At 41.7% G+C, this 26729-nt stretch overlaps 1 protein-coding gene across 5 annotated transcripts in view; it reads left to right on the top strand.

The window, feature by feature from the left end:
• The first annotated feature begins 2445 nt into the window (after positions 1–2445).
• Positions 2446–26729, top strand: part of LUC7L2 (LUC7 like 2, pre-mRNA splicing factor) — a 40834-nt gene continuing 16550 nt past the window's right edge. Inside the window, exons 1-4 of one of the 5 annotated variants that reach the window (XM_072128659.1) lie at positions 2446–2708; positions 4625–4663; positions 19456–19526; positions 26316–26410. In XM_072128659.1, the coding sequence (XP_071984760.1) occupies positions 4638–4663; positions 19456–19526; positions 26316–26410 (192 nt within the window). In that variant the 5' untranslated portion in view covers positions 2446–2708; positions 4625–4637. Of the gene's footprint in view, positions 2709–2830; positions 2991–4624; positions 4664–19455; positions 19527–26315; positions 26411–26729 lie in introns of those variants that run through there. The other 4 variants (XM_072128661.1, XM_072128662.1, XM_072128660.1 and 1 more) reach the window with 4 other exon arrangements.

Genomic DNA, 26729 nt, shown 5'->3' with positions numbered 1-26729 from the left:
CTAAATACCGGTCAAAGCTGCGCAAATCCCGAAAACCGTCTGACGAAAGTGCAATTCGAAACCCTTAGTAAATAACCCCCATAAAGTTCCAAACTCATACTCACTTTTATATACTCATATACACTTATACGCACGCACGCATTCATGCACTTGTATGTACATTTAAACACTAATACACAGTTTATACAAACTCATACAGAATATACACATACCGTTTATACACATGGAATTTGCACACATACTGTATAGTACATACATGTTATATACATGCATATAGTGTATACACAACATATACTAATACATACAGTATACACTCACCGTATATACACACACATGTGCAGTATAAACACATCATATACACACATAGGCGTTTATTTATCATATGCTGGCCGCTTCTCCGGCGCAGCCACATACATCAAGAGCCTTCGGCCTCTTGATGTATCTGGCGGGATGCTGGGCAGTGTGTTTCTCTACACCAGGCCCTGCCAGGCATAGAAATAAACGCAGCCAGCGAATTTTCACATATGAAAAATTTGCCGACAGCAGGAAGTGCACAGGCGCTGGGACAGGGATGCCCTGCGCCGGCCCACTTTCTGCCAGCCAGACGCGCCCCTCCATGCCCCACTGGCGTGAAGGGGGCAGATTGCTGCAGAAGCGTGCAAAAGCGCTCATAAATACCCTCCATACTTTATATAAATACAGCATATATACACATACAGTATTTACAGCATCTACACATATACTGCGTATATTTACAGAAAATCTACACATATTCATACACACCTTATACACTCATACAGAATATACATAAATACTCAAGCAGCATTTGTATATATGTGCAGGGTGGGCAGGGCACGGGCAGCTGTATAGTCATGGAGGCGCGCAGGAGGACATGGCGGGCGGGTAGGGGGATGTGGTGGTGGGCAGACAGGAGGAGCCGCGGGTGCGCAGGATGATGTGCTGCCGACTGTCAGAGGGGGCAGCCGACAAAGGTTCTATGTTCAGCACAGCAGGCGTTACTGCTGTGCTGTTCATAGGCACCCAGGGGTAAACTAGTAAATTTTAGTTTCTCTAACCATCCAGAGCCCCATAGCAGCATGGGCCATCCGGCTGTTGTTACACCACTGTCACTAGGAGGTAGCATAGGATAAGCAATGTATACATTGGCAAAAGATAAAATTATCTAGCTTTGCTTAAAAGGAACCTGTCAGCAGGGGACAGTACTGTACTGTACATGCCAAATGTTTTTTTTTTTTTCTAATTTCTGTGTTATATGGTGTTTGAAATAAAGTAAAGAATTTAAAGGGGTATTTCAACAAGTTTCTTAAATGTACTCATGATAGCAAAATAACACATTCTCTAATTCACTAGTATTAACAAAAATACAGAATTTCATAGATATAAGTCCAACCTGTCTCTATCAGTCCTGGTGTGCACAATTCTGTTGCCTCTGGTTCCCGACCCTGTATCTTCTGACTTTAGGCTCGGCAGCCATCTTGCTTTTCTTTCTGATGGCTGTGGAGCTGAGATATTCTCCCCCTTCTGCCTCTAGCCCCTCCCCCTTGAATTTCAGGACAGTGCTCTCAATAATACACAGACACTGACTTCCTGCCAGCAGCAACAGCCAGAGGAAGACTACAAGTCACAGACAGATAAAGAACTTATATGGGGAGGGGGGAGGAAGGCCCAGCACCCTTCCCCAGTATATCCACTCTATGACCCAATGACGTCAGCAGCCGGTTTCCTCGGTCTTAGAGGGCGCTGGCTGCGTCCAGCAACCACTGATATGTGTTTCTTTAAGATACATATCCCTGATTGCTGCTGGGGGCAGCAACAGCGCCCCAGGATGGGAGGCAGGGGTAGCGCCCTATGCGGTTGCCCACCCCTTGTCCCGGCCCTGGCTCAGAGAGTCCCTGCCCACATTCTGAAATCTTACACTGACCAGCCTAGGGAGTGATAGGAGCTAAAACAGCAAAAAAACTGATTAAAATAGAAATTGTTAAAAATGATCTTTATTGTTTTGACATCTCTGGGGATTGAAATTTTGATTTATTTTTTTCATGGGCAAACCCCTTTAACAGGAGGCATCATCAACCTTTAATTCTTCTTTCATGATGATTTTTTTTTTGTCATTTCATGACAGATCAATACACTGCTTTTATTGACATATGTTCTCACGATTTTTAAGTAAAAATTACAAATGGTTTAAATGAAAACATTCCCAGTTGTCTTAGCGTGCACTCTACACAAACCACAGGTGTTCTATAATAACAGCTAGTACTGTACAGGTCAGGCCCTGGAAGGAAGCTTTATATATAGTAACACGTCACTGTGTGACATTCCATACGAGCGGAACACTCATGAAACGTCCGCACTTTGCAGCTAGATAAGCCAATCACAAGGCGCATACTGGGAACATAGCGAAGGTGTAGCCAATCAGAGCAGCCAGCAGGGAGCGAGCGAGTACACTAACCGCCACTTATCGCGATAGTTTTTTCGGTCCGTGCTCTCCGTTCAGTAAGTAACCCGCAGCGGACAGACTCCCTGACAGCTGCCTGTGGAGGACAGCGGGCGCTGCGTGTCATTAACCAGAGAAAGGTTACTCCGACCAGTGTTTTCTCACGGCTTGAACCTTTTTCTCCTCAAAATGTCGGCGCAGGCCCAAATGCGCGCCATGCTCGACCAGCTCATGGGGACCTCACGGGACGGTAAGTGGTTCCGCTGCTGTTTTCTGTTAAACGCAAGTTTCACGTTGTCTGTTGCTTCGTCGTGAGCCGCGTGAGTTCTTCGTATGTACGTAAGGTGGAATGTGTTATTTACCTGGGGGAAGAGTGTGATTGACAGTGTGCCGCTCCGTGTACGAGACGAGCCCTCAGACATGTATCGTCTGTAGTCAGGAAGGCGGGAAAATAATCCAGCAACAAATAACCTGCGAACAAACCGTGCAGCGGAGTGACACGTCACGGGGAGGACGTACCATTACGTCATTTGTACGTACAGCTGTTCTTTCTTGCCGTTTTCTCTGCTAATTTTGCATTTGTTTCAGGACTGGGTCACGTGACTTATGCAGAACCAATAGATTCAATATGATATAATTCCCCACAGGGTATGTTTAGTGGAGGCAGGGAATGGAGGTAAAAAAGTTGCATCTGCCTCCCCTGAGCATTTATTCTGTGTACTCTTCAGTAAGGCCCCTTTTGCAAGAACATGGGGGAGTTTTGTGGTGGTTTGCACAAGAAAAGTCTGCCCCACATTTATAAACAGTTTTCTGGCACTCCTCCGGCTAGCACTACAAAAGGGGTGTGGCCCGTTAAAGGGGGCATGGGCTTGTGACAAAAAGGTCGATGCCCCAAAAGTACTCCTGACCCGACAGAATTCTGTCCTTATTTTGTGGCGTAAAGTAAGCCAACTAATAGGAGGTGCAGAGTATAACTAGACAGTCTTGTACTGCACCAGATTTATCATCCAGCACCAGGCACTTGAATGAATCTGGTGAAGAATAAGGCTATATTCACACTGCCGTTGCCCGCCCGTACCGTAGCGGGCAACGGCAGTGTACGGGGAGAGGAGGAGGAGGTGGGCGCAGCTCACCCCCGCCCCTCTCCATAGCAACCTATGGTGCACGGCGCCGTATTACGGGAAAAGATAGGGCAGGTCCTATCTTTTTCCCGGGTACGGAACGGTACGGTGCCGCACGTGTGCTGCACCGTACCGCTCCCGTAGGGTTCCGTGCGCCTATAGAAGTGTATGGGGGACGTATATCGGCCGTATATACGTCCCCCATACGTTAGTGTGAATGTAGCCTTAGACTGTCTAGTCATACTCTGCACTGTCTAAGGGTACATCCACACTTCAGGCGTGTTGGGGCTGCTCACCCCTCCCTTCTCCATAGTGAATAATGGCGCTCCGCTGTTCTTACGGCCAAAGATGGAGAACATTCTATCTCTTTTTTTTTTTTTTGTGCACATGGTACTGTAAGCACCATATGGAGCCGGCCCCATAGACAAGTATGGGGGACTTATATGCGGCAGTAAATTTTCGGCTGTATATATGTCCCCCATATGTTTGTGTGCAATGGCCCTAACCTTGGGACACTTTTTATAAATCTGCCCCATAATATTTCTCCAGTGCTGTATATCTGTGCCATATGGATCCATTTATGCATGACGTTTTTCATCCGTATGTCACTCTATCTATAGCTTGCAAATGATGGCTGGCTGACAGAATGCACTTCCCTCTGGTTTTGGTCTAACTGGATACTGCACGCATACAAGGCAGCATACGGCGCACAACCAAATTCCAGGCACATTTTAATAGTTCCCATAGACTTTTATAGGAAGTAACACTGAACAAAATAAGACATGCTCTATATATATATATATATTTTATTATTATATTTTTTGTCTTGCTCACAGCACGGTACAGTGTTTGGCTAGTTTTAATCTTTTTCACAGCTGCCTACACTTCCAGAAATGAAGATTCAAAGCAGCCAAAAACGGATGCGTTTTCAAAACTACTTAAAAAACGGCCCAAAACGGGTTCAAAATGTTACGTGTGCTGCCGGCCTTAGAAGCATGAGGAAAAATCACAGGCTGTTGTTTTATTTTTTTTTTCCCCCATTCAGATTTTCCCGATGGATGCTATGTATAAAGAGGAGATGGAGGTAAAAATGATTCCTATTATGCCTACAATGAACATGTGTTCATGTTCATTGTAAATATGCTGAAAGCTTTCCTGACATACGTGCTGAATTTGTCCAATAACGAATGTAGTCCAAAGAAAGGCTACAACACACAGGATATGTCACAGGGCAGATGCACCTCTCTGCCCACTGTGACCTCTGGTGAAGCTTTATTTCAGTCCCAGTCCAGGCTGGGACACTGTCACTGGGACAAAAAAAAATTGTCTGGAGTGTCAGTTTTAAAATATACCTGTTCCAACTTGCATACAAATTCAACTTAAATACAAACCCAAAGAATCTTAACACGATGTATATAGAAAGGTGGAAGTCAGCTCACCTTGAGGCACAGCAGTATATGACCAGGAGTCCAAGCACGGATTCTCTTTGTTCCAAGTCCAAGAAATATATAAAATGCAAATAATCCAGCTCCACGGACACGGACCAGGTCATGATTAAGGAGTTTTCTGAAACGCGTAGACCATAGCCGTGGCTCTGTGTGTGTGTTTCCCTCTGCTTGGCTGTATATCTCCTTTTTGTACTTCAATAAAGAATATATCACGTTTTTATCTACAACCGGAGTGTCCGTGGAGCTGGATTATTTGCATTTTATATATATATATATTAAATTAAGGGCCTATTGAGAGGCTTTTCCAATTTCAGCAACTAAATGTTATTGTTTTGTATAATGAAAAAGTAATACAATTTTCTAATATACAGTTTGTAGGAAGCCTGTTGGAAGTTTACTTCTAAGTGATGAAAATCTGTCTATGGTCAAGTGCACAGCTTTGATTACTGTTCTGTGGGTGTAACGAGCCATACGTCAGTGGGACATCACATTACCATGGACAGATTTTCATCACCTGGAAGTAAACGATCAGTCTGTGTATACACGTGGCGTCTCAGGATTTTTATGGAAACATTTTTAATGTTTACAAACACCTGAAGGCTACACAGATTTCCACAGTTCATCGGTAATGGTTCAAATATCCACTTCCCACCTATACTTTTGTTTTAAAGGAAACCTACCACTTTAAAATGGTAGTTATAACCCTCAAATACGTTGCACCAGCTTAGGGTGAGCTGGTGCTGGAGCATATCTTCAGTATTTGCAGAAACCGCTGTATTGGTTTTTAAACTGCTTTATTCTTTATATTCCAAGCGCGCTTTGGCGCACCATGATATGTGCTTGGCGCACCATGCACGCGCCTGATTCGGAAGTGCCGGAGAGCCGGTGACGTCACCGAGTTCTCTGGCACACTCACGCCTGCGCACCTTCAAATTTTTATCCTGGCCAGCTTCGCACGCGAAGTTGCGTAGGCGCAACTATGCCCGAGAGCTTGGTGACGTCACTGGCGCATGCACGGTCGCGCGCATGGTGCGCCGAGCACATATCATGGTGTACCGTAGCGTGCTTGGAATATAAAGTATAAAAGTTTAAAAAGCAACACAGCGGTTTCTGCAAATAATGAAGATATGCTCCGGCATCAGCTCACCTTGAGCTGGTTCAAGGTATTTGAGGGTTATAACTACCATTTTAAAGTGGTAGGTTTCCATTAAAGAAAACCTGTAGAGCCCTATTAACTGACAGCATTCTTTTAGCTAAAAATGGTTTCCAATATATCCCCATAATTCAACTTTGTTATATTCCATGGCATCAGAGGGGGCATGTCCTGCTTTGCCGGCCGGCCCTTCCCATCTTCTCTATTCCATACCATGCCATGTGACCAGAGTGACATTCTCATAGGTCCTTTAGTCTCCTAACTTTAGCAAACTACACCATGCATATATATGATCACATGAAATCACATCAGCCTCCATGGACTTCTACTACTCCCCACCCTCCATGTAGGCTGCTGTGATTTCATGTGATCAGATACTTGTATGAGGTAGATGTTGCAGATGTAATAGGACCATAGATGATGTCATCCATGACTTTACGTGCCCAATGATGTAACAGAGCTCTCTATAGAGAAGAATATCATGGCACTCAGACCAGTCAATCGGGAACGAGGTGGCAGGGTAGTGAAGGTAAAATTTTATTATGCATAACTCAATTAGGGTGAATGATTCCGATAACTAACTTATTTTTTTAACATTGAAGGCATGGAAGCCATGGAAAGGAACCTTTTCGGGATAAGGGCAATGCTTTTTAAACATAGTTTCAGCTGTCTTTATTTTAGGTTGGTTAAATTGCATGGCAGGTTCTCTTTAAATAGTCCCCCAAGTATTGGTATGAAGTTATGAAATTATACCAGCAGTTAGCCCCTGGCTAGCAAGGACTTTGTTTGTAGGCGATATCGTCATTAATCGTTCCTCAGACTCCTCAGTTGAATCATTCCAGGTGTGTTGTAATTGAAGATGGTGATAAAACTTCAAACCATTCAAGCCGGCCCTTTAAAGTTTTGCGTTTATTTACAAAAAAGGAAAAATGCGATAATTTCGAAAATACAGCGTTTTCAGGCAGATAGATTTACCACCTAAATAAGTTGCTGAGTAACATTTCCCATATGTTTACTTTACATTTTCATCATTTTTGAAATGTCTGGATAATTTATTTTGATGTCACGCGGCTTACAAATGAAATATCTGTTTTCCGTAAATGGTACCTCAGGTATACTTCTCACGATTTGTTCCCACCTCAATCCCTATTGGCCCAAATTCCTTCTCCCACGTACCTAGATAAAGATCTACAATTTTTATTTTTTTTCTATCAATTTTACATACGTAATTGCCAGTCTACCGTTTCTAGGACTACTTACACAGATCTCCATAAACCTATTAACAGGATTCTTCCCTTGAGTTATCTCCACCTTCACAGATTCTAATGCATGTCTCATCGGAAAGAAAATCCTCTCTCATACTGATCCATGACTTAAGAACTCCCTTTTCATAAATTTGCCCCAAAAGTTTAACCCCTTCCCGACATTTGACGTAATAGTACTGCATCGCGGGAGGTGCGTTCCCGCAAAATGCAGTACTATTACGTCAAGCTATATATTATAGCTGACACCCGCGATTGGAGATTTCTCCGATCGCGGGTGTTAACCCCTAATATGCCGCGGTCGCGCTGACCGCGGCGTGTTAGAGGCATTTGAAGTTAATTAAAGGGGGGTCCGCTGCTCCGATCGCAGCCCCGGGACTGCCGGTGCACGGGGCTGCGAGATCTTCCTCCGGAAGCCGGGTCCGTGCCTTCTGGCAGGACCCGGCTGTAAGACACTGGGCATGCGCAGCATGCTCAGTGTCTTACATTACACAGTGCAATACACCTGTATTGCACTGTGTAACCTGTAAAAAAGCTTGAACAAGTGATCAGAAGATCACTTGTTCAAGCTAAGATGTCAGTAAATGTAAAAATAAATAAAGGTTTTTTACAATAAAAATAAATAATAAAAGAAAGTGAAAGTCCCCTCAAACACCACATTTCCCTTTTACACAAGTAATAAAGTATAAAAAAACACTAAATCACGAAAAAACCCCACTTATTTGGTATCGCTGCGTCCGTAACAATCTGTACAATAAATCCTAATCATAATTTGAACCGCTCGGTGAACGTGGTAGAAAAAAGACGCCAAAAACTTGCAAAAATTAAAACTTTTTATCAAATTGCTTTACAAAAAATGTTCTAAAAAGTGATCCGAAAAAGTTACAAGCACCAAAATGATACAAATAAAAAGATCAACTTGTCATGCAAAAAATAAGCTTACAACCAGCTCCGTAAACCAAAAAATACTATAATTATGCCGCTATAAAAATGGCAATACTAAAACAAATGCAATTTTTTCTATTCTAGTTTTCCTTCAATAAAATTGGACAAATAAAACTATATAAATGAGGTATCACCGTAATCGTAGTGATCCGTAGAATGAAGATAATATATTATTGTTATGCTACAGTGAACACCCCCCCAAAATAATGCTAAAAATACAAAACAAGAATTGATGTTTTTATTTTCCTCCACACGTAAAAAGTTAATAAAATTGCTTCGATATGCTAAACACCCTCTAAAATAAAGGTTTTTTTACAGTGCATCTCATCTCGCAAAAAATAAGCCCTTATTTGTCTAAATTGCTTAAAAAATAAAGATTGTATAGCCTATTCCCAACGCGCGTTGTAATAGAAAGGTGCGGCGGGTAGTGACTTGCCAACACCGGTCAGACACAGTGATCGGGGTAAGACGGCGGCTGTTCCTGACAGCCATCCATCCTGCCCCATGGACCAGAATGCTATTGGCTCATCAATTCAGACGAGCCAATAGCAGCGAATTTACTTATGACGTCAGTAATACCGGTCATTATGTCTGTAGACACGGTGATCGGGGCAGAGTGGCGGCTGTTCCTGACAGCCACCAATTGTGCCTTGTGGTTCAGAGGGATTTTGTTGCCCCCCTCTGTCCATGTTTGCCGCTATTGGCTGGTCGATTTGGTCCAGCCAAAAGCAGCAATATTTGTCACAATGGGCATCGCTAGGGTGAATAAGAGCAACACTTGGCGATAATTTCCCTACTAAAACGAAGATATGGTACAAAAGTGCTGGCCGTGCACATTGTACAGATTATGCTGTACAACTCTTACGAGCTGTTCCAATGTGCAGGTCCTGCCGTATCATTTCTCAGTTTTCAAGAGGAAGATATTAGGAAACTAATATTGGGACAAGAAGGACGGGGCCCCAGTACCTCTGGTTTAGATGTTCCTGTGTTTTGCCAGGACAGCATTTTCCCGGTGAATTCTGCTGCTTCTAAAGGTAGGACTCAATAAAGAGTCTGTTCCAAAAGAGGAGTTAGGATGGACACTACTGTATTTTCCGGGCCATTAGGCGCATCAGTCCGATGCGCCTTATATATGGAATAATTCCATATATACGGCGCAGGGTCCGGGGGCGTGGCGGAGGTCCGGGGGCGGACCGGATACCCGACGAGAAGAGACGCGACGCGACCCGGAGACGAGACCCGACGAGACGCGGGGAAGGTGAGCAGGAGGTGGAGGATGGCAGCGGACCATACTTGCATAGGTCCCCGCTACCGGAGACAGCAGATCTCCAGCGGGAACTGCAGACCGACGCGGCAGAAGTTGTTCGTGCCGCGTGGTCTGCAGTTCCCGCTGAAGATCTGCTGTCTCCGGTAGCGGGGACCTATGCAAGTAGGGTCCGCTGCCCTCCTATAGGGCGCACCGGACTATAAGGCGCACTTTGGATTTCCAAGGAAATCCAAGGCTTTTATGTGCGCCTTATAGTCCGGAAAATACGGTATATACTAAGAGACCTGCAACACCTCCAGAGTGACAAAAGTTTAGTTGGTCCCCTGGTATATTCTACCTCCTTATACACTAGACATTCACAATTCACGCCCAACCTATTGTGAATTAATTTCGGTAAAATGAATAATTGTAACAACTGTTATGTCCCGTTGCTCCCTATACCCCTCCATTATTTCATAAGGGGTGCCACATAACGGGCACTGAACTTTCCAGAAATAATTGCAATTTCCATCTTGGACTCCATTGCACATCATATTTGGAAACCACCTGTATGTTCAAAATGCTCATTTCACCACGTGTATTACCCTACACCACATATTACACCTTGCTAAATTCCCCAAGGGGTGTACATTCAACAATTAGGGTCACTTGTCGGGTTTTCCTCTGTTTTGGTACCACTACGGCTCCCCAAATGCATCCTGACACATGTGAAGGATTTCTTGCAAATTTGGCCTCTAAAAGACAAACATCCCTCTTTTCCTCTACTGTGCCTCCATAAAGCATTTTATATGCACATGTGGGGTACTTCTACACTCGGGAGAAATAGTTTTACACCTTTTTCGGGGTTATTTAATATATTATCCCTTGTGGCTTACATAAATTAGGGGTAAAGTGACATTTATAGGAAAATTTTCACCTTTTTAATGATTCGGGCCTAATTGGATCATTCACCTGTAGGGGCAAATACATATATTACACATTGCAAAATTCTCTAAGGGGTATGCGTTCAAAAATTAGGGTCACTTTTCGGATTCTTCTCTGTTTTATACCACTAGGGTTCTCCAAATGCATGTCAAACATTTCTGTCAAATTTGGCTTCTAAAAGGCAAACATCCCCCTTTCCTTTTACTGTGCGCCCATACAACATTTTATATACACATGTGGGGTACTTATACACTTGAGAGAAATAGGTTTACACATTTTGGGGGGTTATTACATTTTTTTTATCCCTTGTGGCTATATAAAATTAGGAGTAAAATGACCTTTATAAGAAAATGTTCACCTTTTATCTATTTAAGTCCTAATTAAATCAAACACCTTTACGGACAAATACACATATTACACCTTGCTAAATTCTCTAAGGGGTGTGCTTTCCAAAATGGTGATACTTGTTGGGGTTCCGCTCTGTTTTGGTACCACTAGGGCTCTCTAATGCATCCTGACACATGTAAAGGATGTCTGTCAAATTTGGCTTCTAAAAGGCCAACGCCCCTCTTTCCCTTCTGAGCTTCACTGCGTACCCATACAACATTTTATTTGCATGTGTGGGGCAATTTTATACTCGGGAGAAATGCTAGTACACATTTTTTGGGGTTGTTTCATCTTTAATGCCTTATGGGATACAAAAATTTGCCGTAAAAGTGACTTTTTTGGGAAAATGTTCATCTTTTTGCTTTTAGGGACCTAATTGAAGCAAACACCTGTAGGGGAAAATACACATATTACACCTTGCTGAATTCTCCAAAGGGTGCACTTTCCAAAATGGTGACACTTGTTGGGGTTCCCCTCTGTTTTGGTACCACTAGGGCTCTCCAAATGCATCCTGACACATGTAAAGGATGATTGTCAAATCTGGCTTCTAAAAGGTCAAAGCCCCTCTTACCCTTCTGAGGCCCACTGTGTACCCATACAACACTTTATATGCAAAAGTGGTGCAGTTCTGTGCTTAGGAGAAATAGTTTTACACATTTATGGGGTTGTTTCATCTTTTATTCCTTGTGGCTTACAAAAATTTTGGGTAAAAGTGACTTTTTTGAGAAAATGTTCACCTTTTTTCCCTTTTGGGGCCTAATTGAATCAAACACCTGTTTGGGAAAATACACAAATTACACGTTGCTAAACTCTCCAAGGGGTGTACTTTCCAAAATGGTGTCTCTTGTTGTGGCTTTCATCTGTTTTGGTACCACTATGGCTCTCCAAATGCATCCTGACACATGAAAACTTTTTCAGCCATATTTGCCCTGCAAAAACGAAACAACGCTCTTTCCCTTCCAAGTGCCCCCCTGTGCCCGTACAGCAGGGTACAGTGACAAAATGGGTATTGGCATACTCAGGAGGAATTGCCCTCAACATTGTAAAATGCATTTTCCTTTTTAACCCATTGTGAAGGTGCAAATTTTAGTGTTCAATGAATCTATAGTAAGATAAAATTACATTTCTCTAATTTCACTTTCATTTATCTTTCACCCTCATGAAACGCTCATAGGGTTAACAAAATTCCCAAAGGTTGTTTTGAATATTTTGAGAGGTGTAGTTTCTAAAATGGTGGGGGTTTTCTGTCATGTGGGCCTTATAAAGTCACTTCTAACTAAATTGACCCTCCAAAAGTAGGTTTTGATGATTTTTGTGAAAATCGGAAAAATTGCACCTAACGTTATAAGCCTCCTAACATCCTAAATAAAGGAAAAGATGTTTGAAAAATGATGCCAAGTTAAAGCAGACATATGGAAAATGTTAGTTATCAAGTTACTTTAGTGATATGACCAACTTTCCAAAAAGTAGAAAATTTTGAATTTGGAAAACATTGTTTTTTTCAAAATTTTTGCCAAATTTCCATTTATTTCATAAATAAATACTAAATATATTGATTAAATTTCTCAACCAGCATGAAGTACAATGTGTCACGAAAAAACAATCTCAAAATCAACTGGATATGTTAACCCCTTAGCGCTATGCGCCGTAGCTGTACTGCGCGGAGTCCCGCGAATAGCGCTCAGCGCAGTACAGCTACTGCGCAGAGACGATGCCGGTTCAGCGCTGTATAGCAGCCGAACCGGCATCGTTAGCCGCGGGATTTCAACGGTAATCTACCGTTGACATCCCCGGCTAACACCCGCGGTCGGATTGGGCTCCGATCGCGGGTGTTTAACCCGTTAAATGCCGCGGTCAACGCGACCGCGGCATTTAACATGCATTCTGGGGGTCTTTACCCCACGATCGGCCCCCCCGCACCGTTTTCGGGGGGGGATCGCTGTTTTGGCACCTCTGGGGTCCGATCGAGACCCCAGAGAAGCCTGGAGGGTTTACCTTTAAGATGGCGTCTGTGACGTCATCTTAAAGGCAAAGTGTCAGCCTATGCATCTGCATAGGCTGGCACTGATAATACCCTGCAATACATTAGTATTGCAGAGTATTATCAAGAACAAGCAATCAGATGATTGCTTGTTCATATCCCATGGTGGATCATGTAAAAAAATGTAAAAAAAAATGTTTTTCAATAAAAAATTACTTTATAAATCACTAAAAATGCCCATAAGCCCCAAAACATATAAAGAGACATATAACACTCAAAAAAGTCTAAATCATAACACAAACCCCACATATATAGTATCACCGCGTCCGTAACAATCCATAGAATAAAACTAAATAACTATTGAACCCATATGATGAACGCCGTAAAAAAAAACGTTAAAAACCCGCCAAAAATTATGATTTTTTCCTCTTATATCCCACTAAAAATGCAATAAAAAGTGATCAACAAAACATATGTACTCCAGAATGATATTGTTGCAAAGAACAACATGTCCCGCAAAAAACAAGCCATCAACCAGCTCTGTAGCCAAAAACGTAACAATGTTATGCCACTTGGAAGACAGCGATGCAAAAATGATAGATTTTTCCCCACATTAGGGTTTTATTTGGCAAATTTAGTAAAACATAAGAAAAAATATTCATGTCTGGTATCCCCGTAATCGTATCGACCCATAGAATAAAGATAACATGATTATTAGGCTATACGGTGAACACAAAAAAAAAAAAAGTAAAAAATCCAGTACAGAATTGATGCTTTTCTACTCATGACCTCAAAAAAAGTTCCAAAATTTTCAACAATAGGTGATACCAACCCCAAAATGGTAACAATGGGAAAAGCATCTCATCGCGCAAAAAAAATGGCATCACATGGCCCAAATAACGGAAAAGCGAAAATGTTATAGCCTTCAAAAGGGGGCAACCAGAAAACTAAAATCCTGGCAGCTGCAGGGTGCTCCTTCCCTTCTGCGCCTTGCTGTGCCCCCATAACACAAGTAATGTCCACATGTGGGGGGTCACTGCACTCAGGAGAAATTGTAGAACAAATTTTATGGTGAGTTTTCTCTTTTTATCTTTTGGAAATGTGTAAATTTTAGGGCTAGATGAACGTATAACCGACAAAATTTGACCATTCTAAATTTCACCGCCATTTTGATTCAATTACTATGAAGATCTCAAGGGGTTAACAATCTTTGTAAATGCTGTTTCTGATAGTTTGAGGGGTGCAGATTTGAAAATGGGTTGGTTATTTAGGGGGTTTTGTTGCTAAATATCTAAAATTTGATTTCAAACAGTATTTATCCCCAAAATAGTCAATTCCGAAAATACGGAAAATCGCTATTCGATTTGTAGGCCGCGTGACGTCAAAATAAATTATCCAAACATTTCAAAAATTATGAAAATGTAAAGTAGACAAATGGGAAATGTTATTCTGCAAGTTATTTAGGTGGTAAATTTATCTGCCTGAAAACGCGGTGATTTTGAATTTCGAAAATGGCAAATTTTTCTAAAAATTCATCATTTTTTTTCTTTTTTTTGTAAATAAACGCAAAACGTATCAGCCAAAATTTACCACTAAAATGAAGTACAACATGTGGGGAAAAAACAATCTCAGAATCGCTTTGATAAGTAACAGTGTTCAAAAGTTATAACCATATAAAGAGACGCAGGTCAAATTTCAAAAAAAAGTTGCGAGCCTTAACCTTAACAGGCTGCGTCCTTAAGGGGTTAAAGCGTTCCAAAGTTATAACCACTTAAATAGACACATGTCAGATTTTAAAAAATGGGCCGTGTCAGGAAGGTGAAAAGTGGCTTCAGCGTTAAGGGGTTAATACCGATGTTAATCCAAAGGGGATATTTGTGGCTAAAGTAGTCATCCTTCCATCTTGTGTTCCCCCATATAGGAGTATCCTCAAAAATGTATTTGTTTTAAAATCCTCCCTAATAGTATTATATACTTGTATGAACATTCCTAGGGTTGGTAACTTTTTTTTTTTTATACCTCCTGCTTACCGCCATTTCAATCTGTGTGGCCAGATAATAATTCTTTAAATCTGGGAGACCCAGGCGACCATCCTGAATACTTCTATTCATTGTCTCCAGCTTGATTCTAGGTTTCTTTCCCCTCCATACTAAATCGGATAATATACCATCTATTGTCTTAAATAACCCTCGATCGATCCATATCAGGGAATTTACTAAGACATAAAGTAATTTTGGCAGAAGTATCATTTTGATTAATGCTATCCTAGCAGAGATGCCCAACATTTACCCTTTCCATTCTTGCACCTTATTTCTAGCATATCTTATTACTGGAATAACATTTAATTCCGCATATTCATTTATGTCCCTCGAGACTTTCACACCCAAATATTTAAAATGTTCACCATGTTCTATTATTTTTTAATGGGAGCGAAGGTAATTCCCTACCTTGCTCAACCTTCATGATCACTGACTTTTCACAATTTATAGAAATACCTGATATTATCCTAAATTCTTGAAATACCATCAATACTCTATCCACAGAATCTATACTCCCTAAATACAACAAAATATAATCTGCAAAAGTGATATGTTCTCGATTCTCTCACCGTACTGATGTCCAACTATCTCTTGAGCATTTCTAATTTTACAGGCAAGGGGCTCCATCATCATATCAATAACAAGGGTGACAAGGGGCACCCCTGCCTAGTACCCTTTCTAACAGGAAAGGCTTCTGACACCGATCCATTAATTAAGTCTCGCCATCGGTTCATTATACAATACTTTAATCCACCTGATAAAATTGGAACCTATTCCCATTACCTCCAATACTTCTCACATATATCCCCATTCTATTGAGTTGAAATCTCTGGCTGCGTCTAGGGAAAGAATAAGTCTTTATCCTCCATTATCTGGCATCCTTTGTATATTTGAAAATAGTCTTTTAAGATTTTCAGTGGTATTTCTTCCACTCATAAATCCAGCCTGGTCCCCATGGACTAGATCTACCAATATTTTCCTCAGTCTTTGGGCCAGTATAATGGCCAGTAGCTTCGCATTTGACGTCATTAGGGAAATAGGTCTATAAGCATCTACCAGGGAATTATCCTTTCCCTCTTTCGGGATTAGAATTACAAGAGCTTCTTTCATGGTCCCACACCCCCTCTTTCATATGCTTCTTGAAAGGTATCAAAGATTTCCTTTAATAACACCTCATTAAACAGTTGGTATACCAACTCCAAACCTGATGCCTTCCCCCAATTCTATGGGCCTAGGTCCAACTTGCGCATATTTGCCCTCATTTAAAACTCCCTAGCCTCACCTCTATACTGATATTGAGACGCCGTATATAGATTCCTAAAGTACTCCAAAAAAAGCTTTTCACTTCCTCTGTTCCGAATGCCCATGTTCCATCTTCTTTTTTTAATGGAGACAATATATTTTTTTCCCCTTTTTGATTCTATCCAAATAGTATTGCAAGAGACAGAGGTCGCACTAACATTTTTCCTGAAGGGTAAAAATACTCCTCTCACCATTTTTGAGGAGTATTTTTACCCGAGGAGGAGTATGAAAATTTCGGTAATACACCGCACACACTACACTCACGCACTGTGCACACTGCACTGTGCACACTACACTACACTCACGCACTGCGCACACTATACACTGCGCACACTCACCCGGCCTTGGTCTTAAGTCCCGTCGGGATCTGCGGGCAGGTAGAGATGGAGCAGGACAGGGAGCAGCAGCCCCGCTGTCCACAGGTCTCCCGGGGCCTGCGCTCTTGCTCCGGAGCGCTGCTGACACAGATCACTGTGTCACGTGTCCCGCTGAGCGGCCCGGCACGCTGTGATCGCCCTACAGACGTTTACCTCTTTTGCAGAGCGCGCCGAACCGCTCAGCCTGCGCTCTACAAGGAATAACTGCCAAGCGTAACTTTACGCATGGCAATTATTTTGGGGGGTAATGGCGCCTCATCACGCGTCTATGACGCATGGTGAGGCGTTAATGCGACCTCTGGCAAGAGACTTAATTCCTTTTTCAATTTGGTAAACATAAATTCCTCATACTTATCTAAACTGTTCTGACAACTATCACAATTACCCTTTGTAGGTGCTATGCATATCATCTGCTCGGCGTCACTTATTTCCTTTCTTAATTCCACCTCTTTAGCTTTTCTTTTGTATTTGAACACAGATACTTGCTTTGATAATATACCCCTTTTAAACCCTTTACATACTTCCCACACTACCAAATGTGAAACCGCGTCTCGATTTTTCACCAAAAATTCACTTACGGTATTTCCCTCTCCAACACCTCTTTGTTGCCATCCCGCATTAAATCTAGACATTCTATACTTTTCCTCCCCTTTCACTACCAATTTAGCATGCACCGGAGTATGATCGGAAATCCCCCTTGTGTTGTAAGATACATCTATCAAAGATTCAAGTGTGTATTTATTCCTAAAACAATCTATTTGTGAAAATCTTAAGTATGTTCTAGAAAACCAAGAATAGGCCTTTCCATTTGGAATTTTTCCCTCCAAAGGTCAATCCATTCAAACTCCTCTAGTAAATTTCTGAAATTTGTATTACCCCCCCCCCCCCTCCCCTTATTGTGAGTGGTTATCCCCTCAACATCATCCCATCTAGATTCAAATGTATTGTTAAAATCTCCAGGCTCTATCCAGTGTCCCCCTCAGGTGGCCGCCAGTTCCTTTCATCCGTCGGCTTCTCACAGCAGCGAGCTCTTACTCTACCTCAGTCCAATCTACTACCCTTGCAGTGATCACAGCCAGGTTCTGTAGATTCATGGGGACGGGGATCTTTAAACGGCTCGGGGCTCGTACCCTCCCATGGACTTGCTAAACGGCGTTGGGGAGGGATGTCTTCATGCCACGCGAGCACGTCCTCACGCTCTTCCTCCATCCCTCCTGATAACCACTCTAATGAAAGTAAATTGTAGAGGGATGCAGTACCGTTCTGTGCCACAGCATGGCACACAGGGCATGGTACCCATATTAATATCTAAAAGTTTTGGACAAAAAAGAATCTTTGGCAAGTTTTATATAATAGCAGCCATCAAATGAGCTCTATATATTTTTCTTTTGTGGAGATATGCCTCAAATTAAAGTATGTAGGTTCATCTAAGACAGTGATGGCGAACCTTTTAGAGGCAGAGTGACCCACCTACAACCAAAACCTACTTTTATGTCGCAAAGTGCCAACATGACAATTTAAGCAGTAACCTATTGATCCCAGCTGTATCACAAGTTTCAATTGTATTGGCATCCTGAGGACACCAATGAAACAGAAAGAAGATGGAGAAATTATAGCTCCCTTCCAGGTTCCCTTGAAGAGAAACAATTAGGGGACCCAGAGCAGGAGCTCCAGTGATAATCCATCTCTGTCCACACCTTCTTGCTTCTTGTGTAATCCTGGCAGCCAAGGAGGTGTCGCTTTAGCATGGCATGTCCATGGCTGTCTTGGACCACCATTAGTCCCATCTAGCAAATTCTGTGCTGGGGTGAAGGCCTGGGTGCCCACAAAAAGGGCTCTGAGTGCCACTTCTGGCACCCGTGCCATAGGTTTGCCACCGCTGATCTAAGAAATATAAATGCTCAATAATCACTGTTCATGTATCCTGTGTTTGAGGCCTTAGAAACTGTTTTTACCAAACATATGAGTGCCATGTCTGTCCTGAATTTTCTGGATTATAGCTTCTTAATTAGAATTCATGGTTTTGTTCTGCTTGGTAAGTTGTGCTGTGATTCCTGCCATCCTCTAATTTATATAGTGTTTTTGTTAAACAGAATTTAAAAACAGTTTGAAAGGAAAACATGGCTTGGTTTCCATGGTCAACAAAGACAGGTTTTTCTTTTAGACCGTTTAATAAATCTTCCTAAAAGTCTTGACCACCTTGGAGACTATACACACTGTCAATCAATGCATGATTTGTGAATATAACCAGGTATGTAGTTTTACATGGACCATGACTGGGATTTTATGTTTTAATTGTGCTGGTGGGATTCCATGGATCAAGATCTAGTGAAATATTCTGCAAGGAGTCCCTGCTTGCCAGCATAACATTAGTGCTGAACTGTTGCATATGATGCAGGACTCCTGTGTATGGCACTGTGCTCGGGCCAAGGTGTCAGACCAGCACACGGTCTCATTTCCATGGATCAAGCCTATTCATGTGCAGCTGGATTTAGTCTCTCAATTATGCAGAGAAACTGTGAGCTATTCTGTAATTAGCAGCAATTTGGATATAACTCGACATTAACTCAATATTATCAACTTAACAAAAATTTATTAGTTATCAGTAATTTATTATATGAAACTACATGCCTGGAAATTGTATTGAAACTGGTTTGGGAGGGAATAACTATCGATTTGTTTTTCATAACGTCTGGATCAACATGTACTTTGAAACTGTGTTAAAATGCTGGCAGACGCAATGTATTTTATACAAACTGAACAATCTGGCCCCCTTGTTTTATTTATAAAGGTTCAATGTATCTATGCCTGCCTACTTCAAACCGCAAGGGAGTATCAGAAAGGCCCCGCATTCGCCGAGCCGTGAGTTATAACAAACTTTTCAGATGTGTTAATGATTGTGGAGAAAAACGCAGTTGTATAACAAAGTGAAATCTTGCAGCTGCTTGCCCCATCTATATAAAATGAATAATAAAGCCATCAAGCATCAAGTCTCCCTATTGTAGACAGAGTAACTTGTGTTACCATGGTTGCTAACAAACTATTTTGTATACCAATTGGTATATGTTTTGGAATACTGAAAAAAACGTACCAATGTGTAAAGCTCTAATATTTGTATTATTTCGATGTATGTGTTTAGCTTTAGGAAAGTTAAGTTGAGTAAACCAGTGCGTCTTGATCTGCTTACAATGTATTTTTATGCCATTAAATCTTTCTTAATTTCTTGGAGACCATAGGATAATAATGGCATAAGTCAAGGCACAAAGTTACATTTTTTTTTTAGGTGTTCTATTCCTTAGAGTAAATTGTGTCATGAACATACACAAGCTGTGTGCAAGTCGCTGGGTTTTTCAGGCATACTTCCTGATCTGTTTCTGATAAAATACATGATTGACTTTGGATCTAAAATGTAGTTTTCATCAAATCCACTTCTTGGCACAAAGTGTTCATAGAGAATCACATCTGCACTGTTCTTTGGACATTGAAACGACTCACATTTTGCAGTTTAAAGGCCGGTAAAAATCTGCTGACCAAAGAAAGGTCATTGGAAGATTGACCCAATTCAATCTTTAGAGCTGCAACATGTTTCATATACATATTGTAAGGTAAGAATAGGATAGTTGGTTGGACATAAGTTCATATCATTAAAGGGGTTTTCCCACAAATCAAAGTTAGGCCTGTTAAAGATCTTTATCTAGGGCTCAAACAGCCCTTGCACAATTGTAAGGTGGTTGCCAAATTTCTGGATCTTTGATCCTAGACACAGACACCTGGTCATAAGCTGCACTCAAATCACTGCGTTTATTTCAAAGCGGGCAGATGTGTATATCAGAAAAGAAAAAAAAACCTGCAGAGGGTGTGAAAAGGTGATAAAATACTGAAATGCTATAGGGTAGCTTGAATATACCAGAATTTCCCAAATTGAACCACATTATTGGAAAAATACTAGACTAGAGGGAAACAGAATGTTTATACTAATTGTCCTTATATTAGCTATGCATAAGTTACAATATGGCCTTCAAGCAGAGACGCTACAGAAAAAGCAAGGTAAACAATAGCGAGGACAAAGTAATTTCTAAACAGTTCACGCAAAATGTTTGAATCATGACATGGCTGGAGAGTGGGAAACATGACCCCGGGCTAAGACAAGATGGCAGCTCTCACAGTCCCTAACTAGGTGGGGGTCTCAGTGATGAGACCTCCACAGATCACGGAAAAGAGGGGTCTGATGGGGACTCAGTTTCCTCAGTCGGACCAGGAGAGTAACGGAGCAGATGGCCGCGCGTGACCCTTCAGCTCCATAATCTCAAGGGAGCTGATGGAAATTTCTGAGCGAAGCGTTTTAATGCAGTTCGGCCACCGTAATGGATGTAGCGTGAACACTTGTCCTTTCCATACCCTTTTAGTATCTCTCATCAATGGGGGAGCTGGGAATGTGGGAATTCTGTCTTGTAGAGGTACAGTTCATCTTGATTGAATTTAAATAGGTAATAGATGAGTCTGCCACTGGGCTCGAATAAGTGGTGCTTCATCTTAAAAATGTGACTATACAATGGAGCAATTAACATGTAGTTGTAACCCACTTTCCATGGCTAAATGATTTGTCACACATTTTACTATTAAAGGACATCTGCCACCACATTTAGGGGTGGTAGACTGTCACCAAATGTATGCTTGTTACCTTAGGGGTTAATTGGAAGTCCTCCTGGCACTTTCCGGTACGTCTGCTATCCTTAAATATCCACTTATAACTTTATGGAAATGAGCCCGAGCTCTGCTAGCCGAGCACCTTCGTGGCTCCGTCGGAAGATAATTTTTGCATGCACCCTCGTTGATATTCCCTCCAGGAAGGCTGGCCACACGCTGAAGACAGTCAGTGACATCACCCGGCTGTCTCTGGCCAGCTGCCCACGACTTTGCACGTAGCTCAGGCGCATGTGCAGGTTAGCAAACAACCGGGTGACATCACTGGCTGTCTGCAGCGCTTGCAGCCGGCCTTCCTGGGGGGAATATAAGTGCGGGGGCGTGCACAAATGATCTTCCTATGGAGCCAAGAGGCGAACGGCTAGCAGAGTGGTGAGTGCTTCCAGCTCATTTCTATAAAGTTATGAAGTGGATATTTCAGGGTAGCAGATGTTCCAGGAGGACTCCCAGGTAACGGACATACATTTGGTGACCGTCTGACACCCCTAAATGTGGTGGTAGATGTCCTTTAAAGTTACTGTTTGCTATTTACCGTTTGGAAAAAACACAGAAATGTAACTTGCTTTCTTCTGTTCAATAAACTTTTATTGAAATTGGCAAATAACAAGGTTCAAAATAACATCGGTGAATCGGGTGCAAACTACATCAGCATGCATATGTATAAGTGTATATAAGACAAATGTCATACATCTAATGGTACAACTAAGAAGAATATGAATAGCCACTTCATGAAAAAAGAAAAAATAGTATTAGTGCCATAATAGAGGCTATGGGGGATATTTATCAGGACCTCTGCGCACCGCCAGTGGCGCAGAAGCCCTGAAATAATCGCAAATGCTAGCTTATTGCTAGCTTTTGCGATTATTTTCCCCAGCCCGCCACCTTCACACCAGTGGGGCGTTAAGGGGGAGGGTGCGGCCAGAAGGGAGTGGGCCGGCGCGGGGCGTTACTGTCCCCCCTCCTGCGCACTCGCTCCTGCCGGCGACTTTTCATACGTGAAAAGTCTCCGGCTGCGTTTCTTTCTAAGCCAGGCCCTGCCTGGTGTAGGATAAACCCTGCGCTGGTGGCAGCCCGATACATCAAGAGGCAGAAGCCTCTTGATGTATCGGGCTACGAATTTGCAGCGGCGGGATGCATACAAAAGATATTTTGAAGGACTATTTCTTGATTAGCAGAACTAAAACTTTAACCACACTAAACACATAAAGTGTGTGTGTGTGTGTATATATATATATATATATATATATATATATATATATATATATATATATATATATATACACACACACACACCTGGGAAAACGCATTGGGATTGATAGGAAGGGAGAAAGTCCGAGGGGGGGGGGGTAAGGGCTACGAGGGTTCGTCCACTTGATCCTAGATTATCTCCTGTTCAGTCTATACCCCCTCTATCCAAGAAGCAAATTCCGTTGAACTGCGGAGATCTATCCAAGGGGACCAAATCTTAGTATATCTATCAAACTGCGAGTCCTTCAATCCCTCTATAGCTCTCATTTCTTCCATCCTCATTACATTGTTCAGGGCTTCAGCCCACTGGGCTCGTAACTTGCTTTCTTACACTGAGACCACCATCGTTTAGAGTGTACATAGAGCCGAGACTTGGACATGCTTGCTCATTCTTTAAGATTTGTGTGTCCTGATCTTCTGTCAAGCAGACAATAGGATACAGCTTTATGCACTTGAATAGAATACAGAGCTTCTGCAATGCAAAGCAGTGCATCTGAGCAGACACCTTCTGCAGATATAGTAAGAAGAGAATATAATGTCACTTGGTGGGGAGTGGAGGCTGTTTTTTAAAGTGTCCATTCCCTGCAGAAGTCTTCTCATTGTTTCCCATTCAGTTTTTATTCTGAAAATCCATAGCTCATATTTTTAGTAATTCTATTTTAAACAAGCACCTTGGCAGCAAACTGAGTCACAATGGGTGTGTTTTCTCCTTTCCAATCTTCCTCAGCCACCTTATTCCCTCCTCCTTCAAGAATTTTTTTTTTTTTTTCAGGGTGTTGCTGTGTGCCTTAGGCAATGTCTCTCTTAACTCCCTCATTCCCTCCTCCCTCAGGAATATCTCTTCACGGAGTCAGTCTTCCTCGGCTCTCTCATTCCTGAAGCAGGGGGAAATGAGGGACATTTTGCCAAACAGAAAACACAACCCTGTTGGAGTTTGAATGGGAAACAGCAAGAAGACTTCTGTGGAAACCTACCATTAGGATTAAAAGGGTTGCCCGTTTTCCAAAAATAACTGATATTTTTTGGTGTAACAAAAAGTTACACAATTTTCCAATATACTTTCTCTATCAATTCCATTTTTCTGGATCTCTGTCCAGAATAAATGGACACGCATGTGCACGAGCCGTTAGTATCGCACAGCTCTGATTACTCTGTGATAATGGCTAATGCACCTTTGTATCCATCATATGACCACGGACCGATTTCTGTAAGTAAACATTAAAGCTTTCTATAGCTGGACAGCAAGCAGAGATCTAGAAAACCATGAGGAATTGATACGTAAAGTATATAGAAAAGCTTTTTAAAATTTTAACGTGAACTGGACAACCCCTTTAATGTCCAAGAATTTTATTGAACAGAAAACCGAGAATGGAGGGCATAGGACCGCCCAAAAGAATCCCTCACAGGGGAAAATTATACATGTTTTATGATACAAGGCAGTCCAATGGTAGTCCACCTGTTGAAGCACATAAAGGTGCCACGCATGGCAAGATCTATTGCAAATGTTAGAAAAGGAAAACCAAAAGAAAACGGGCACAATTTGCCCTCTCTTCACCCACGCAGGGTAGATATGAGACATCATCACAATTTACTACAGAAGTTTCCCACACAGGGGGTTGTCTAGCTTCAGTTCTCACCTGATCCAACAAAATCATCAAAACAAGGACAGGACAAAAAAAATGAGGGAGGGGGTGTACACAATACAACCATAGAGAAGACAACACAAAACCACAAAGGGAAAGTGAAGGGAGGGGATGGGTTAATGGGAATCCAAGACAACCTATAAATGTATAATAATCAGAGCTGTAATTAGGAGGAGCCCACGTCAGCTTGAGATTCGCTGAGCTAAGGAGCTACTAAGGTGGAGGGTGATGGCAGCTGCACGTACTCTATCTAAGGCAGCCACGTTTTATAATACTCTTTTATATTGTCGTCCCGTATTGCCGAAATCTTTTTATACAGCAACATCTGTGAGACCTGTCTACTGACAGGCTCAACGGATTTTAGTGGGCTGTAATATGAATTCTGGCTGCCATACAGCAGTACTGTACAGGAGTGGTGGACTACCCCTTTAATGGTGAAAACCATATATGTAATAGAATTTAAAAGTTCTCCTGACAATTCAGAATGGTATATAAAAAAAGCAATTATAGCCCTACCACTCATGCCGCTGTTTTGACACTTCCCAGTTTTAAATCTGGTCTTCTTATCAACACAGGTAGTAACTGCTCAGCCAGTCAAATGTTGTTACTTGTTCAATGATAGGGACAAGGAAGTAAACCCAGCAGGGACTTGGGAAGCAAAAATGATTGTTAGTGTCATGAGGAGAGCATCAGGTGGGCAGACCCATTATATTTTTTTTTTTTTTTTTTTTTTTTTTTTAAATAATTGATGCATTATAAGTACAACAGTTGTACATACCCTTGCCCATCTTTGCACCTACTCTATATTTGACCTTTTTTTACATAGTTGTTACATGGGGTACTTCAGCCTAGCGTTTACTAAATTGGATAAGCATCTCCATATCCTCTGCAGGTGAAGCAGCAGTAACAATATAAAGAGCCTCTTGTGAATTAGGTTTATTTCCCTTATACAATTGGCATTAGTATTTTCCATATTAATCCACTTTAGTTTATAAGATCTAGTAATATATTCTCATCACCCTGAGCTGCATAGTTCAATGTAACAAGCTTACCTTCAGATTAGTGTTGTGGGGAAAAATTGCCAGTATCCTAACCGATACATAGTTTATTCCGTTTGGATGTTGCCCTTTTGCTTTTTTAATTATCTGCATCAAAGGAAAAGCAAAAACATGGGAAAATCTGTGTGGGGCTCCAGTTGGTCACATCATGAAAAGTTTTGGCAGTCCACAGAGCACAAGAAGGGTAATGTTGGTAAAATGTTGCACACTAACAGTATTCCGGGGTCTTGGCTAGTGTAAGTACTCTTCAGGTTTGTATTACTCCTGGCTTCTAATGTTACTGTTACCTGCTATTATTAAAGGAGTTGTCAGAGACAAATGAAAAATACATATGTCTATGGTAGGGGGCTGCTTAAAGGAATACAGTTTGCACTTGCCACCACAGTCCTTCCTGGTGTCATGCGCTGCCATCTCTGCGATCCATGCCCCTGTTTGGACAGCTTCTGGTGGACCACAGAGGCAAGTACAACTTTTATTTTTCTAAGCACCCCTCCCCCACAGGCAACATATGTATTTTTGTCTCCGACAACCCCTTTGTTTCAAAACATTTGTTTTAAATATTATTTTGCTTACAAAACTAGAATAGCTTAGCTTTTTGTACCTGATGATCTGCTGTAGGAGTAGGCACATTTTCAATGCTTTGCAATTGATAAAACTGTCCCATAATTTTATAATGGAATGAGTTTTCATCCATTCTGTACAATGAATGACAAATCTTTACCCCTCTATACAGTTTTTTTCTGCAATTAACCAGTATTTAATATGACCACATCCATTATGTTTCAGAATCTACAAACGGATTGAAAGAATTGAAAGTATTCTGACATAATGCTTATAAAATTACTAAACCATGACACTTAGATTTTATTCCCTTCAACAAACTGATGCCTTTTTTTTTTTTAATGCTTAGTCAGTATTGAAAGGTTAGGCTGATCTTATAGTCCGCAAAACAAACTTTTTAATCTCTAATATGAGATCTTATCGGTCATCTTTTTCAGGTGATAGAACAAGACAACGTATCAAGTTTAGTGATGAGAGAGTTTGCAAAAGTCATCTGCTCAATTGCTGTCCGCATGATATACTCTCTGGAACGGTAGGTTTATTTCTCTTATTTGTGTAAGGCTGCATTCACATGAACATGTGATTTCCCCAGTCTTGTATTTCCATGCTGTATAAATCCATATGAACCCATATACACTCACCGGCCACTTTATTAGGTACACCATGCTAGTAACGGGTTGGACCCCCTTTTGCCTTCAGAACTGCCTCAATTCTTCATGGCATAGATTCAACAAGAGATTCCTCAGAGATTTTGGTCCATATTGACATGATGGCATCACACAGTTGTCGCAGATTTGTCGGCTGCACATCCATGATGCGAATCTCCCGTTCCACCATATCCCAAAGATGCT

This window comes from Engystomops pustulosus, chromosome 10, assembly GCF_040894005.1.
Source record: "Engystomops pustulosus chromosome 10, aEngPut4.maternal, whole genome shotgun sequence".
In the NCBI taxonomy this organism is placed as follows: domain Eukaryota; kingdom Metazoa; phylum Chordata; class Amphibia; order Anura; family Leptodactylidae; genus Engystomops; species Engystomops pustulosus.
Note: the sequence above shows the minus strand (reverse complement) of the source record. Positions and strands in the feature narration are given on the sequence as shown.